Source organism: Schistocerca gregaria, chromosome 2, assembly GCF_023897955.1.
Source record: "Schistocerca gregaria isolate iqSchGreg1 chromosome 2, iqSchGreg1.2, whole genome shotgun sequence".
NCBI classification, from domain to species: Eukaryota; Metazoa; Arthropoda; class Insecta; order Orthoptera; family Acrididae; genus Schistocerca; species Schistocerca gregaria.
This window is the reverse complement of record NC_064921.1, coordinates 257058099-257076244: the sequence shown is the minus strand read 5'-3', so window position 1 is coordinate 257076244 and position 18146 is coordinate 257058099. Positions and strand designations below refer to the sequence as shown.

The 18146-nt window shown below is 37.6% G+C and overlaps 1 protein-coding gene across 6 annotated transcripts in view; it reads right to left on the bottom strand.

The window, feature by feature from the left end:
* The window catches only part of LOC126336812 (BRCA2-interacting transcriptional repressor EMSY), a 286258-nt gene that overhangs the window by 87137 nt on the left and 180975 nt on the right, over positions 1–18146 (bottom strand). For 4 of the 6 annotated variants that reach the window (XM_050000859.1, XM_050000862.1, XM_050000860.1 and 1 more), the window contains exons 10-12: positions 11420–11673; positions 11011–11151; positions 10525–10663 (exon numbers count right to left, since the gene is read on the bottom strand). In XM_050000859.1, the coding sequence (XP_049856816.1) occupies positions 10525–10663; positions 11011–11151; positions 11420–11673 (534 nt within the window). The remainder of the gene's footprint in view (positions 1–10524; positions 10664–11010; positions 11152–11419; positions 11674–18146) is intronic. The other 2 variants (XM_050000861.1, XM_050000858.1) reach the window with 1 other exon arrangement.

Sequence of the window (18146 nt, the reverse complement as noted above, 5' to 3'; positions counted from 1 at the left end):
TTCCCAGTCAGAGCAAAAAGAATCCTTGTCAGTTTGAGCCAAATTAGAGGACTATCTTCAATAGAAGTATGGCCATGTTTGCCTCCACAAAAATATTTTTTAACTATTGACAATTTGGATCAATTTCTATTGGCAATAAACTCTCTCAAACAAGGAATTTCACAACGGCTTGGCTTTCCAGATTATTTATTCGGATGACGAGAAAAAAGTGGCAGCATGGTTACTTTATAAATTTAGTCTATTCCACCTAGTTGACACTTGAGTTATATTATAGTGCAATGTGTACCAACACATTAAAAAAATAATTTCATCAATATGTTGTCAATACTAGACTTTGCAGATGAAATGAGAATTAATTTGACTTACTTACTCTATTTAAATTCACTGATGTCTCACTGCATCTTACTCTGGGGAAACTATTCATTGAGAAGAACAGTGTTCACTGCACAGAAGTATGTAATACAGACAATGTATGTCTAAAATGTCTTGTAGACAACTCTATAGACAACTTGGCTCACTGATATCTTCATCATGGATCCTTCTGTTGTTTGTGTCATCAATAAATCACACTTTGAAAACATCATCCATAAATATTACACTGGAAGCAAAAATGATCTGCACTGTTCATCACTAGGTCTTTGTGCGGTAGGGAAAGAAATGAAGTAGTTTTATTAAGAAAAATGTGCATAATGTGTAAATATAAACAAATACAAATTCCAGTACAAATACATAGCTGAATTATATTACTGTAGTCCTAGTTTTATTATTGGCACTGTTCTTTTTTTGAAGTGTTTTGCATGATATCTTTCACACTGTTCATTGCACAGTTCACACATGTAGTCTTCATTCGATCTTCAAAATAAGGTTTCTATTCAGATTTCTTGAGCTTATGGAACAATCAGAATTTTGGCCACAAGAAGTAAGAGTAAAGACATTTTGTTTTCAGACAACATATTACAGCGAAGGAGCAGAACTGTAATAAATACACATGGAACATCCAAGGCTTAAAAATGTGATACCATTCATGCCAACTGAGATGTTAGTATGGTACAACATCATCGTCCTCACAGAAACCTTTTTAAAAGCAGAATATCGTCGGTGAAGAAACAGTACCACATAAGTAGCAAAATAAGAATTTTACACAAGAGAGAAAAAACTGTCTAAAGTGTACAATACATTTCACAGTGTCACTAGATTTGCATCATAGCACTACAAGGAAATATTGGATCAAATAAAAATGTGAAACAAAAAAGTACGCTTTACAAAGCTTTGTTACGGAACATACGTGGAATTGTCTTGGTATGTATGCCATGATCTGTTACTTACGTGGTATTTATTTGTAAGTCTCCTGGCATGAGATGACACATTTACATTGGTATTTGGTGCTGAGAAAGCTAGTACGAACACGTTTTGGAGCATTAATAATTTTTTATTGAAAGATTTCATAAAAACATTTTAATTAGATATACTGCTAACATAGTTCCGTAATGTCTGCACATTTCTTCAAGAATATCCTAAACGTCACTCAAAGCAGCAACAGCGAACTACACTGCACTGATACTCATCACACAGTTACCTCCACGATAATTTTCATTCATAAGGAATGGTGTCATAACAGCTATGACAATCTTTAGGAAGAACAGATTTAAGTTGTTGTAAATGATCCCATTTGGATTTCTTGATTTTCAGTCTTTCCTTGTATAGTTTCGGGAAGCAGACATCTCCAAGAATTTTCCTCGGCCACCTTGGTAATTCTTGCCATACCTCGTTGAAAGAGCACTTGGATCAGTAAGAATAGGTTCATTTTTTACAGCTCTTCCAGGCCTAATTGAGTCATACAGTCACAAACGTTTCTCTGCATAGTTGATGAAAAAGGAATAATCTAGGTAATGGACTTCGTGTGGCGGTGGCTTTTTTTCTCACTTCTTTAGATATCATAGCGTATTGGCTAGGAAGTGTAACTTCATGTCCTAAGCTTGCGCTCAATGGAACTGTGAACTGAGTCACGTTCCATCTGAGCATGGCCTTTTCTCCAAAAACTTTTGTGTAGTCAATACTCCAGTATCAATTGCCAATCTTAAAAGAGCATTTGATAATATTACACTTCTGTTCTGATATGTGCAGCTGTCAGAACACAGAATGACTTGAACGGGATTTTCCTTAATCTTTCTGGATAGGGTGTCCACGATGCATGAGGCAAAACATGATGCAATCAAATCACCTTGCGTTTCATTGAACCAGAACATACTGCATTACGACTTCCTAAAAGATATGAACAGCCAACTTTGTTTATAATAAACTGCACTTGCACTTAAAAACGGAGCTACTTTCACGGACTGCAAGTCCATGGTGTGCAGTGAGCAGAGCTTCTGCTGGGCTTCTTTCTTGTCAGCATATTTTTGCATCCTTGCCTGCTCTTTCTGTTCTGTGTGTGTTGCTTCCACACGTCTTCACTCAAGTTACCAAGCCTGTAACTACAACACAAGTTGCACTGGTCGTTCTTTGGAGAAAATAAGCGAATATTACCATCTTATAAAATCAAGTTAAAGGTAGCCCGACTTAATGGTGAAACCTTCTCCGCATTACATTTTCCCACATAGAGTTCATACAGCTGTTGTTTGGATTGTAGAATAGGCTCAAGGTAAAACTTCGAGGATGATTTCCTGCAGTAATGCGAGGGAAGTTTTGGAAGAGAGTCCAGGAATTCTTTCATGAAGATTTCTCATCTTTCTTCTTCGTCTGTTTGATTCGAGGTCGTGACGATTCTGTATCAGGACTCATCCCATGTGTGGAATTACTCAGCCAATATTGGACAGTCCATACTTTAATCCCAAGAGTATTGAGAAACATCTTTTTGCATAATTTATGTTTCCCCAGCTCACTTTTCAAATGATAAATGAGCGTCCCTTTTCTCCTAGATTTGCAGGTTTTCTTCCACAAGGTTGATAACGTAAACCTTCCTCTGATCCCATGACATCGTTTCCCAAAATGTGTTAAATGCTGCCTGCCTATCATCAGCAGAAAACTGATGACACTTCCTTTGGAACGGATTTCTGGCACATCTTTGAAGTACATGTTGGACCTAATTTTCGTGCCTCTCCTGGAGTATCATGAGTGATTTTACCAATTCGACTTCTTTTGTATCCAATAAAAGCCTGTCCACGCATTCTCAGAATTTTATTGCCATTTTTCTTCCAATATTCAGGATGTGGTTTAGACTTCCTTTTCGTGTCACTGCTTACATCACCATAAACTTCTTGGCCTTCACTGTCAGCATCATTATTGCTCCCATGATCTTCCGATAATTTATCCAGAGTGTATGGCAAACAATGAGCATCATTGCATAGCAATGAGTGTGAAGTACTGTCATCTCTAGTGGAAAGTGTGACTGTGGTTTCATTTTGAGCATTGTTGGATACAGCCACTGAAGTTTCTAGATGGAAGAATATTTATAAATTAATTTAAGCAGACAAAGATGAAGCTCAAATTCATGTATTTATGAGAATGATGGCATCCGTAATACCACTGGATCTGTAATACCATTAACAATAATCCCAAGAAAATTTACCATTGTCATTAGATGTTGCAAGAACAGTAACCGAGAATCCCATGTACGAAATTAATTCTTCTTCGGTAAATGTAACTTCAGCGTTATGACTTTTCTGGCCTGTTCTTTGTTCTGCATTTACAAAAGATCCTACAAGGAAGCGGACAGTCTAGAAATCTTTGGTAGAAATGAATAAAGGACATAATGAGTGAAGTGGGGGCATTCTGATTTATATCACAATAAGATACTTGCGGTGCTACTAACATTCGAAAGTGAATAATAAAACAATTTTCTTACTGCTGTCAGTCACTCTCAGGAATGATTCTCTGCTTTCATAAGCTGATTTCAGCTGAGAAATAATTTCTTCTACAGTAAAAAGATCATCATTATCATGAATGAAGCTACAAGCATGGAACCAATTTCGAGCACTGTTAAATACGTAATAAGGCAGTAACAATGTGCTGTTGCTGTGTGTGCTTTTGTATTTACATGGTATTGTTTACAATATCCATAGATTGCAGATATGCGGTATTTAATTCTCTACAGTTCCACGATATTGTCATCTATTTATTTGCTGTGTCGCATATGTGGTATTGTTTTAGATAATTTTTTTCATGGTAAATGATTAAAAATTCAGCATTATGGTGTTAAGAACAGATGCACATATGGTTAACATCATCATCTGACACTGAAAAACAAAAAATCGGCAATTTGTCAGTTACGTGGTATTGTTTCTTCATCGACAATATACTCTAAAAAGGTACTACGGATTTCACTCTTTTGCACACCAAACCATAGACAGACCAGCAGGAGGAGTTTCCATCTTCTTCAAACCATGCCTTCAATTAATATTGGAAACAGTAAGAGATAAAATACAAATACTGTTAAATCAAATCATGTAAACAATAATAAGCATATAGATTCAACCACAGATGACAGCAGAAAATGAAATTGAAAGAATAACAGAGAGATTAATACAAACAAAGATCTACAAAAGAGTAATTCTTATAGGTGATCTCAACACAAGGGCAGACAAACCAACCACTAAAACAGAACTGATCCTGGAGGAGGAGGATATAGCCTTGTCAACAAATCTGACCTGAAAATCTACATAGCAGCCAATGGAACCACAGAAATAAACCTAGTATTATGTAGATGATGATGATGATGATATTTGGTTTGCAGAGCACTCAACTGTACAGTTATCAGTGCCTGTACAAATTCCCAATCTTTACACATTTCCTGACCTGGCCGGGAATTGAACCCAGGACCCTGTGATCCGGAGATAGCAACACTAGCCACTAGACCATGAGCTGCAGACTATTACTCAAAGGGGAAGGCATAAAGGACGTTAACCAGAAGGCACTCTGGGTATTAGCAGTAACACCAATAAGACTACATATACCAGTCACAACAACTTTTGAATTTAATCAGTCTTCAATGAGAACCAAGCCCAAGTCAAACCCGATATCCAGGAAATTAGACACAGAGAAGTTAAAGAAAACCTGGGAAAAATAGAAAAAGCAAGATGTCTAATCAGCTCCAACAGACAAGGAAGTAGTGGAACTATGCACAATGACCCTACAATCATGTCAAAGAGAAATGAAAGACAGGAAATTGCAAACATGGTTTGACAAGGAGTGTTGTAGTGAACAGCAGAACATGCTATCGGCACTACACTGAGCCAAAACCAACAACACAACAATATGACCTGTCACTATACACCGTGCAAAGGTCATACAAAAAACTAATAAAGAAGATGAAGGTGAACCACACACAAGTAAGTGCTAGATGACAAGCAGAAGGTGCTCAGAGGGACCCATTGATAGCACTCAAAAACCTAGACCACTAATAATAAAAGGAATCTCAATGGACACATGGGAAAACCATTTTGAAGAGATCCTAAACCTACAACACACGGTAACATCCTATGAAACAGTACAATGGAAACAATAGAATGAGACACCCCTATAACAAGAAAAGAAGTACACCAAGTGATAAGAAACTCAAAAAAACAAAAATGTTTCAGGGCCAGGAGGAATATATACAGAACACCTCAAGGAATACTATCACAAGATTGAAGACTACTGGTTGGAACTATTCAACAACTGCATGAGCATAGGGAAAATACCGGAACAAAGGAGAACTTCAACAATCAAAATTCTTTTCAATGGAAAAGAAGAAACCTTTAACCTAGTCTTATACAGAGGCACAGCCCTCAAAAAAACATCTTTCAAAATTTTCATGGAAAAAAGCTTAATGGAGAAGGTGCAAGACACACTATGATATCCAGTGAACAAATATTTTATAGTCTTCATATACACAATTAACAGGAAAACGAAGATGCTAAACAGACTCATGTCATGGGCTACCGAAAAATGACCTACAAATAAACTATAGCAAAACCAAAAAGATTATTTTCAGAAAAGGTGGTAACCTCTCATTGAAAGACATGCTGGCCCTTCAAGACAAACCAACAGTAGTAGTACTGGCTACAAATATCTTGGAGTCATTCTGCAAACAACACTGACATCATTCAACAACCATGTGAAAGAAAGAGCAACAGAAGCATAAAAGCAATTTACAAAATCAAACAACCTCAAAAACTCCCAATAAAAATGTTCAAAGCATTAACACCAACTTAAGGGATCCACATAATATGGGACAGTCTAAAAGTCAATGATATAGAAAGTCAAACCCAACTACATGAAACAATTTCTGGGCCTCAGGAAGACAGCACCTTCAAGACTGGCTTATGTCTTAATGAAAGAAACCTTCTTCATGAAAGACATCAGAATGCAGATGCTCCTGCCCAACGCCAAGGTCTAAGAAAGCATGTACCTGCTCATAAAAGAACATAACTATATCTGGAATGACTTCTATTCAACAGACGCCACAATGACACAAGTCGAAACAGGTAAACTACAAACTCCAACAAGTGGTAACATGATATACAACACATGGATGTCACAAGTTCTGCCAAAGAAATGAAGTACATATCCATTAAAATCCTTGCCCAATTATCTAGTTATGTGAAGAGTCGAATAATAATAAAAATCAATTCAAACTCAAACTAAATTCATATCTCCTTGAGAACTTTTCTTGTGAAAGCCAATCGTGTAAATTGTCAGAATTTATAAATGTTTTCATTGTGAAAATGATTATATTTGTAAACCAACTGACATGTGCATACCATACTGAGATATTGCATATATGGTCAATGAAACATGCAAATAGCTAACTCACAGTGAAACAAATATTTTCTGCCTACTTTTCCTAAACAACAATTGATTTCACTAAAACTTTTAGTGGTATAATAAACAAGTGGTTGACATATTTTCCAGGTAATAATTCATTATATTTTATTAAATGTCAACCAGTTTGAAGCCATAACCAAAGGTGGAATGAGGGAAGATGATTAATTCCCACACAACAGCATGCAGAGGGCACAGAAAGAATACGTTAGTGAGCTGAGGGTCCTTGACACATGGGAAAACCATTTTGAAGAGATCCTAAACCTACAACACACGGTAACATCCTATGAAACAGTACAATGGAAACAATAGAATGAGACACCCCTATAACAAGAAAAGAAGTACACCAAGTGATAAGAAACTCAAAAAAACAAAAATGTTTCAGGGCCAGGAGGAATATATACAGAACACCTCAAGGAATACTATCACAAGATTGAAGACTACTGGTTGGAACTATTCAACAACTGCATGAGCATAGGGAAAATACCGGAACAAAGGAGAACTTCAACAATCAAAATTCTTTTCAATGGAAAAGAAGAAACCTTTAACCTAGTCTTATACAGAGGCACAGCCCTCAAAAAAACATCTTTCAAAATTTTCATGGAAAAAAGCTTAATGGAGAAGGTGCAAGACACACTATGATATCCAGTGAACAAATATTTTATAGTCTTCATATACACAATTAACAGGAAAACGAAGATGCTAAACAGACTCATGTCATGGGCTACCGAAAAATGACCTACAAATAAACTATAGCAAAACCAAAAAGATTATTTTCAGAAAAGGTGGTAACCTCTCATTGAAAGACATGCTGGCCCTTCAAGACAAACCAACAGTAGTAGTACTGGCTACAAATATCTTGGAGTCATTCTGCAAACAACACTGACATCATTCAACAACCATGTGAAAGAAAGAGCAACAGAAGCATAAAAGCAATTTACAAAATCAAACAACCTCAAAAACTCCCAATAAAAATGTTCAAAGCATTAACACCAACTTAAGGGATCCACATAATATGGGACAGTCTAAAAGTCAATGATATAGAAAGTCAAACCCAACTACATGAAACAATTTCTGGGCCTCAGGAAGACAGCACCTTCAAGACTGGCTTATGTCTTAATGAAAGAAACCTTCTTCATGAAAGACATCAGAATGCAGATGCTCCTGCCCAACGCCAAGGTCTAAGAAAGCATGTACCTGCTCATAAAAGAACATAACTATATCTGGAATGACTTCTATTCAACAGACGCCACAATGACACAAGTCGAAACAGGTAAACTACAAACTCCAACAAGTGGTAACATGATATACAACACATGGATGTCACAAGTTCTGCCAAAGAAATGAAGTACATATCCATTAAAATCCTTGCCCAATTATCTAGTTATGTGAAGAGTCGAATAATAATAAAAATCAATTCAAACTCAAACTAAATTCATATCTCCTTGAGAACTTTTCTTGTGAAAGCCAATCGTGTAAATTGTCAGAATTTATAAATGTTTTCATTGTGAAAATGATTATATTTGTAAACCAACTGACATGTGCATACCATACTGAGATATTGCATATATGGTCAATGAAACATGCAAATAGCTAACTCACAGTGAAACAATTTCTGGGCCTCAGGAAGACAGCACCTTCAAGACTGGCTTATGTCTTAATGAAAGAAACCTTCTTCATGAAAGACATCAGAATGCAGATGCTCCTGCCCAACGCCAAGGTCTAAGAAAGCATGTACCTGCTCATAAAAGAACATAACTATATCTGGAATGACTTCTATTCAACAGACGCCACAATGACACAAGTCGAAACAGGTAAACTACAAACTCCAACAAGTGGTAACATGATATACAACACATGGATGTCACAAGTTCTGCCAAAGAAATGAAGTACATATCCATTAAAATCCTTGCCCAATTATCTAGTTATGTGAAGAGTCGAATAATAATAAAAATCAATTCAAACTCAAACTAAATTCATATCTCCTTGAGAACTTTTCTTGTGAAAGCCAATCGTGTAAATTGTCAGAATTTATAAATGTTTTCATTGTGAAAATGATTATATTTGTAAACCAACTGACATGTGCATACCATACTGAGATATTGCATATATGGTCAATGAAACATGCAAATAGCTAACTCACAGTGAAACAAATATTTTCTGCCTACTTTTCCTAAACAACAATTGATTTCACTAAAACTTTTAGTGGTATAATAAACAAGTGGTTGACATATTTTCCAGGTAATAATTCATTATATTTTATTAAATGTCAACCAGTTTGAAGCCATAACCAAAGGTGGAATGAGGGAAGATGATTAATTCCCACACAACAGCATGCAGAGGGCACAGAAAGAATACGTTAGTGAGCTGAGGGTCCTTGAGCAATAAACTTGTAAACAGGGACTAGGGACAGCCCAGATCCTCACAAGTAGTCTGAGATTAATGAATATGAGAAGGAAGAAATGACCAGTTCTGAAGAAAAAAAAAACTGAAAGGACTCAAGTACCCTGTATTTGCCAGGGACCTGTGTGTGAAACATGAAGTAGAATGTTCTTATGATGAGCGAGTGGAAAAACATGCATGAAGAGGGCATTATACCCACTTATAGAAGATGTTAAATAAAAAGTGTTCAGAATTCCATCATGGTCTTTGAGTTGATGGAAGTCAATTGTCTGTCAGTCTTTAAATCTAAAGGCAATAAAATTATGTCAAAACACAGAAATACATAATGTTTCAGAAATTATTTTCCACAGCAGCACTGCTACTAGGGCAAGTACAAGGATTAAAAATAGTTTCTCATCAATTAAAAATTTGGAGATCTAGAGATTAAAAGTTACATCCTGCAGTTGAGTCACAGATTGCTTGGAGCTAATAGTACAGAAAGTTGCCAGATGACCAGCCACCTCTCTGCACAGAGAGGTGGTTAGTTGGTTACTTACATGTTCCATGGATATTGTAGTGATGTGGAATGAATTATTCCACATTCACATTGAAAATTAATTTGTACATATGGTTACAGTCTGAATTAAGTTTCCCTGCCAACAAATATTGTGACATAAGCCATGAACTGACGCTAAGGAAACAAAAAGCTGTAGCAGCAAGCCAGCCCACCTTTGATAAAGATGCTATTGGTTAAGGAGACCACCATGATTTGTCCAGAGTCTAGGACACCACTGACAATTAGACATAACTCCTTGTGCTATAAGACCACCAGGTAAAAGACCATAGACTCAAAAAAGGCTTAGATTTTGGCAATATAAATTTACCATTTGTTTAACATATAATAAAAAATATCTTTCTGGTGTCAAGCTATCCAGTTTGGTTTACAGTACAACAGCACTCACACTCCAAAGTTTCAGTTATCATCTCACTTTGAGGACATGCAGTCAAGTGCCAATGTAGGATTTCACTTGTTTCTGGTGGTTGCAACTTAATTCATAAACTGCATTTGACAAATGAATGAGAATAGACTTTTCTAAATAGAAAGTGAACCACATAAAACCCATTTGACTCTTTAGTGTGTGTCAACTACTAAAATTATTAGTACACCATAAGTTAATAGCTGTAATTACTTGCAAGATAGAACAGCATTATTGGAAAGACAATATTAATAATATTACAGCTTGAGCATATCATTTTATTGTAATCTCATGCTTTTTTCCAACAGTTAATTTTTGAATTCCACATATAAACTCATATTTACAAATGTAAGAGCATAATCACCTTCTTCCACAGCTTCTGTGGGTATAGTCTCAGAAGCAGATCCATCTTCTGGTATAATTCCTGAAACCCTTAATATGTCACTCAAAGTTGAATTCTTATTTAGCTGTTCTTGACTGAGATCAAGAACAATAACATTTCCCTATAACAACAAAAACCTTTTCTTAGCACACTGAAACTGACAGTATAATGAGTCTAACAATGGAAAATCCAGGCTGGAATATCAACAATATTATCAAAAGGACAGATAGCTACTTTCCATATGGGCGACACATCAAGTTGCATGCAGGCACGATGAAAAGACTTATGTATTAGCTTTTAGCCAAAACCTTCTTCAGAAAAGAGAGTGCACAAAGAAGAAGAAGAAGAAGAAGAAGAAGAAGAAGAATGCTTTGGCTTAAAGATAATATGTAACTATTTTCATAGTGAATGTCTGCAACTCAGCTTGTGATCTTTACAACACAAATAAAATAAAGCCCCTTTTCTTACATGAGTTGTGGTTGCTGATAAATTTCCACTCTGCTGGGTTGCAGGGTGAACAATATGAGATGATTTTACCAGTGACAGTACAGATGAGTGGTGGCCTGTAGGCATCCCTGATTTTCCAACCAATACCTTGCCAAGTATTTCCTGGAATAACCGAGTTAGAAAATTTCAATGAAATAATGACAAGAGTTAAAACAGTAACGCTCATATGTGTAACTTGAAAATGACTATAATAAATTATTCAGTGCTAAGAACCAAATTTCACAAAGCTAGTATTTGTATAAAATCATTCAATAATTACTGCATTAATAGTTTCACAAATTTTGAAGTGGAAAAGTGAAAATAAGTCCCCTTTCAACACTGATAATATTAATAATATTTTCATTACGTTTTAGGATAGAGTTTGACTAACCTTTCCTCCATGAGGCAGTGTAATGCTTCGACTTAAAGTAGAACCTGAAGGCTTTTGTACCAATATCACATTTGGTTTTCCACCAATACCTTTAGAAACATTGCTGCTTTGTGCAGAAATGTGTACAGTTTGTAATGGCTTAGAAATGTTTTTTGTAATCACAGTTGTTGGTGCTGTACGGATCTCGGACACCGAAGAGTTAGAATGTGGTGCAGATGCAGTGTTGATAGTCACCATGCGGGATACAGTACCTGCTGAAAAAGCATATATCTTCTAGAATAATTTCTTATAAGTAAAACTGTTAAGCCTTAACATAGGTTATTTGACAATATGATTCCATTTTTCCATCAATTTTCTTAACAAAAGTTCCAGTTGCCATTCTCAGGTGCTACCTGTGATGGCATAATATGCATCAATATTGCTGCATCTAACCATATATCAGTTCAAAGTTCTTTGCTGTCAAACAACATCTCTGACCATATCATGCATTGTGGTTCAAGTGACAATGCCATGGTTCTCATGTTTAAAATAATGGTTGTTAGTGCTGTAGCTCAAGCATGCCAGCTAATTGGGAAGATAGCTGGAACTTATACTGTTGAAATATCAACTGCAGAAACGAAGTGTTTCAGTGACTGCACATCTGAAGCCTAATGAATCAGGAAGTCAGTTAAGCACATGCCAAAGTGCATAAACTGTATTGGATCAGATTAATTTCTTCCAACAATGTCATCATACAAATTAGAAACATTATAAAGTGAATGGATAGATAAAGTATCTACTTAGCAAGCAGTGGCAGGAGAATACACACATACAAAAAGGTGTGTGTGTGTGTGTGTGTGTGTGTGTGTGTGTGTGTGTGTGTGTGTGTGAGAGTGAGCGCGCGCGCGCGCGCACACGCACGTCCGCGCGCGCTGTGCTACTCACCACTTAATCGGATCTGCTGACCAGCTCTAGCAAAATAATACAGATATGGTATCAATATATTTTACATTTTACTTTTCACACACACACACACACAGGGAGGGACAGAGAGATTTCTAGGAACAGTATCAGCGAACTTCAGACTATGATGTAATGCATGTTTTCATAAAATGCTGTTTTGTGGCTATTAACCCTTGAGTGGGCGATTCATTTTTCATAGCACGAGCGGGCACAAGGTGCACTTTGTAGGCATAAAGAATAGCTGCCTTTATGTTATGAAGCTAAACACTTCTGAAGAAAATTCTCGTTTAATCATAGTTTAATTAAACAACAATAGAATGAATTAGCTAAATTACTATTTAATTAAACAATAAAAAGCAAACCTTTCATTGTATAACTCTGTTGCCGCACACAAGAATTAAACCATAGTAATGATCCATTCGAAGTCTTAAACAGTCAGTTGCATCGGATCCCTGCTAATAACTTATATGATTATTAATTATCTCATAGATTACTGCCTAATTGTGGGATTGTGCAACTATCTCCGATTCTGAGTCTTTTTTTTTTTGCAGAGATTGTAATTTTTTTCCACCTAGTTGGCAGTTTATTTTATATTACTGCTGCTCACTTGGCCACATGACAACACAACTTATTACTGTGTTAGCTAAGGGAATAATGATGAATAGGTACAGGCTTGCAATTATAAAACCACAATTGAATCGTAGAAAACAATGTTATCTGTGATCGGCACACTTTATACACATGTATGCCCACTCAAGGGTTAAAATGGTATTCTAATTTAATTTTGGTATTATAGTGGTGTAGGTTACAGTTTAATTTTGAATTATGTTCATTCTGGTTTTCCTGTTTTACTGAACTATACCAATTTAATAGAGAAATACTTAACTTTAGGAGGAAAAATTTTTGAAACTGTCAACAGGAACATTAAAAAATGGATGTATGTGAAACTATCATAGCTTTCAGGACAATTCTTCCTTGTGGGGGTACGTGGGGTACGTTGCATAACATTAAAAAAGGAGGACAGGCCACTGAGACCAGAGAATGAGAGCAACTAGGTTGTTGTGATGATGAGGGCAGACAAAGGTGAAGGGGAGGCATCGGACAAAGTAGGAGCCAAATGCAGTACATCAATAAGCACTGTGTCAGTTTTAGTTCAGATATGATGGGGGCAGGGAGAGAAATAAAGATAGATTACAAGAAATAGAAATGAAATGAACAGTACACTGAAGAATTAGAAGAAGAAGAGATGGAGGAAAAACTCAAAGCAGAAGAAGGGGGGATGGGGTGGGGTGGGGCGGGGCGGGATGGGCTGGGGAGGGAGGAGAATGAGGGTGATATAAATATATATATCTAAAAACAAAGATGATGTAACTTACCAAACAGAAGCGCTGGCAGGTTGATAGACACACAAAAAAAACACAAACATACACACAAAATTCAAGCTTTCACAACCAACGGTCGCTTCATCAGGAATGTGGGAAAGAGAGGGAAAGACAAAAGGCTGTGGGTTTTAAGGGAGAGGGTAAGGAGTCATTCCAATCCCGGCAGCAGAAAGACTTACCTTAGGGGGAAAAAAGGACAGGTATACACTCGCACACACACAAATATCCATCTGCACATACACAGACACAAGCAGACATTTGTAAAGGCAAAGAGTTCAGGCAGAGATGTCAGTCGAGGCGGAAGTACAGAGGCAAAGAAGTTGTTGAAAGACAGGTGAGGTATGAGCGACGGCAACTTGAAATTAGCTGAGGTTGAGGCCTGGCGGATAACGAGAAGAGAGGATATACTGAAGGGCAAGTTCCCATCTCTGGAGTTCTGACAGGTTGGTGTTAGTGGGAAGTATCCCGATAACCCGGACAGTGCAACACTGTGCCAAGATGTGCTGGCCGTGCACCAAGGCATTTTTAGCCACAGGGTGATCCTCCTTACCAACAAACACTGTCTGCCTGTGTCCATTCATGCGAATGAACAGTTTGTTGCTGGTCAGTCCCACATAGAAAGCTTCACAGTGTAGGCAGGTCAGTTGGTAAATCACGTGGGTGCTTTCACACGTGGCTCTGCCTTTGATCGTGTACACCTTCCGGGTTACAGGACTGGAGTAGGTGGTGGCGGGAGGGTGCATGGGACAGGTTTTACACCAGGGGCAGTTACAAGGGTAGGAGCCAAAGGGTAGGAAAGGTGGTTTCGGGATTTCATAGGGATGAACTAAGAGGTTACGATGGTTAGGTGGATGGCAGAAAGACACTCTTGGTGGAGTGCAGAGGATTTCATGAAGGATGAATCTCATTTCAGGGCAGGATTTGAGGAAGTCGTATCCCTGCTGGAGAGCCACATTCAGAGTCTGATCCAGTCCCGGAAAGTATCCTGTCACAAGTGGGGCACTTTATGGGTTCTTCTGTGGGAGGTTCTGGGTTTGAGGGGATGAGGAAGTGGCTCTGGTTATTTGCCTCTGTACCAGGTTGGGAGGGTAGTTGTGGGATGTGAAAGCTGTTTTCAGGTTGTTGGTGTAATGGTTCAGGGATTCCGGACTGGAACAGATTCGTTTGCCACGAAGACCTAGGATGTAGGGAAGAGACAGTTTGATGTGGAATGGATGTCACCTGTCATAATGGAGGTACTGCCACCAACACCAACCAGTCAGAACTCCGGAAATGGGATCTTGCCCTTCAGTACATCCTGTCTTCTTGTTATCCGCCAGACCTCAACCTCCGCTAATTTCAAGTTGGCGCCGCTCATACCTCACCTGTCTTTCAACAACATCTTTGCCTCTGTACTTTCGCCTTGACTGACATCTCTGCCCAAACTCTTTGCCTTTACAAATGTCTGCTTGTGTCTGTGTATGTGAGGATGGATATGTGTGTGTGTGCGAGTGTATACCTGTCCTTTTTTCCCCCTAAGGTAAGTCTTTCCGCTCCCGGGATTGGAATGAATCCTTACCCTCTCCCTTAAAACTCACATCCTTTCGTCTTTCCCTCTCCTTCCCTCATTCCTGATGAATAACTGTTGGTTGTGAAAGCTTGAATTTTGTGTGTATGTTTGTGTTTGTTTGTATGTCTATCAACCTGCCAGCGCTTTCGTTTGATAAGTCACATCATCTTTGTTTTTAGATATATTTTTCCCACGTGGAATGTTTCCCTCTATATATGACACACTAGCCAATTCCTCTTTCTTTACCACCTAGTGCCTCACTCATCTCTGTCGATGCCACCTCCCTGTACACAAACATTGCCCAATGCACAATATCTTGCCGCTATTGAACACTACCTTTCCAGATGCCTGTCTGACTCCAAATTTACAGCTTATTTTCTGGTCACCATGACAAACTATATACTCACCCATAATTAATCTATATCTACAACTTCCTTTCTGGTCACCACGATGAACTATATCCTCACCCATAGTTACTTCTCCTTTGAAGCCATCATCTATTAAAAAAATTAATGGCACAGCAATAGGCAACTGCATGGCACCATCCTATGCCAACTTATTCATGGGCCATCTAGAGCAGGCCTGTTCACCAATCTGCTAATGTGAGGTGGCTCGCTATCACACCACAGACCGACTGGCTAGCTGACAGTGACATATCACAGGAAAGGGTGGAGTGAGTGCAAGGTAGTGGAAAAAGGGATAGGCACAAGATAACTTCCCAACAAGTCTTAATTCTATGGCCAATTACGTCACATTCTATGGAGTGCACTGCTTTATGATGGCTCATTAGCACATTTTGAAGCACATTTATTTTCTAAGACTGTTATAGTAATGAGAAATGACAATAAAATAAAACATTCCTCAATATTTTAAAGGGGGAAGAACATGAGACAATTCAGTATGATAAATGATATTTCTTAATGATTCATTCAGCCTTATGATGAATGCCATTTTAGAACAAAATTTAAATTGGCACCTACATTTCATTACCACTTTATTTGAATGTTAAACATAGAAACACAAGATGTCAATTAATATTATTCATTTTGTTATTCACGGCAGTGAGCCTCTGTGGGTAGATATCGCTCTCTTCACTGCAGAGAAATGTTGCTCCCACAAGTATATAGATTGGAGCACTGGCATAACCCCAGTTGCAGACTTCTACAATTAAGGAAATTTATGTAGAGGAAATAAATGTCTGTGAGAATAATTTTGTTATGATCCTTATCATGCAACTGTCACATTGTATTTCTGTAAGTTCTAAGTGCGGCTCAGTTTAAACACTGTCAATGCCAACTGAAAATGAATGAAATTATGCAATGCTTTGCACACTGAAAAACAATATGGTAACTTGCCCAAGCTGCAGATTAATTTGTTGAGTGTTTCTTCAGGAAAAAAAAATTATATATTTTTTCATAGTGGAAATGTTGGGGGATATTATTCAGATGTTTATTTCTTGCTACCGTACAATGAATACTTATTTCTACCACATCACTTAACAGCACTTTCTTTAATTTTTGCAGCTCCACTTCTCGCTGTTCACTTTTTAATTGTTCATAATTGTTTGTGGGGAAGGTATTGTAATATCACTGTCAATTGAATTCTTTCATTATGCTCAGATTTTTGAAACACTCTAAGCTCTTCAATACACATTCACATACCATGAACACACACCAACGAGTCTTAAATTAATGTTGGTGTGTCTGAGCTTCACTTTGTAGTTCCTAAGCCAGCCGTAATCCTACTTTTCATTGATTTAAACATGCTACATTCCACTTTAAGCACAGCACCACAAGTATATATATCACCGTAAGTACATATCCTCATTTTTAAGGTTACGCCAAACGTATCTATGACCGTTGCTCTGAAGATAGCAGCACATTTCTTGCATTTCCCCTTGTGCTACATAGTGATGTCTGACCACCCTCTTTTAGCACAATTGTCATTACACAGGCTGTGAGTGAGCATAAGTGCTCTTGCTCGCCTAACTGCATGATCTAGAGGAATACTTCTTAACCACCCAGAATCCCAAATCCATCACCTGGTGCAGATTCATGATCCGGACAGCGCGTGAGGACACCCTCTTCAAATTCCTCCATAAACTCCACACCTTCTCCACCATTTGGTACACCTGATCCTCCTCAGCCCAACAAGCTACTTTTCTTAACGTTTACTTCCACTTCAATCGAGGATAGCTTCATCGAAGGTACTTAACACTGTAGAAGGAGACCAAGGCTAGGCCCAGGATACACTAGCACAGAGAGCTGATCAAACTAGTCTTCGGACTGAAGACCTCAATGACAATAACAATGATGATGGCAACAACTTACAACTAAAGAGCATCTACCAAGTCACTTTATTTTTTAGATATGAGACTGGTAATTTTTCCCTGCCAAAGTTGAGTCAAACCCACTTCTTGTATAATTTGCTCTATAAGACCCATCTGCTCTTTCTCTGTGATGATAGTACATTTTGAACAGAGTTTATGAGACAGTGTACTTTGACACCTTAGGCAACATATGTTTTAGAAGTTTTTGAGCAATTTCTTGTACTCCATGATTAAAAGTGTATATTTCTACAGTGCTGAGTAATGGATATCAGAATATTGATTGTATGGTATCAACTGAAAGACAGCAAATAACTTTTTTTTATCTTGTGCACAAGAGACCCAGCACAGAAAAGTACTAAGAGATTATGACTACAGCAAAACAGCACGCTGTTGCAAAACAGCATGCTGTTATTTGAATATTTCTGTTGAAGTGGTTATGGCAAATAACCATCTGAACAAATACAGGTAATCTGCAATATAGGATGCTAATTTATTGGCCTGATCAAAACTCTAAATAAAACAACA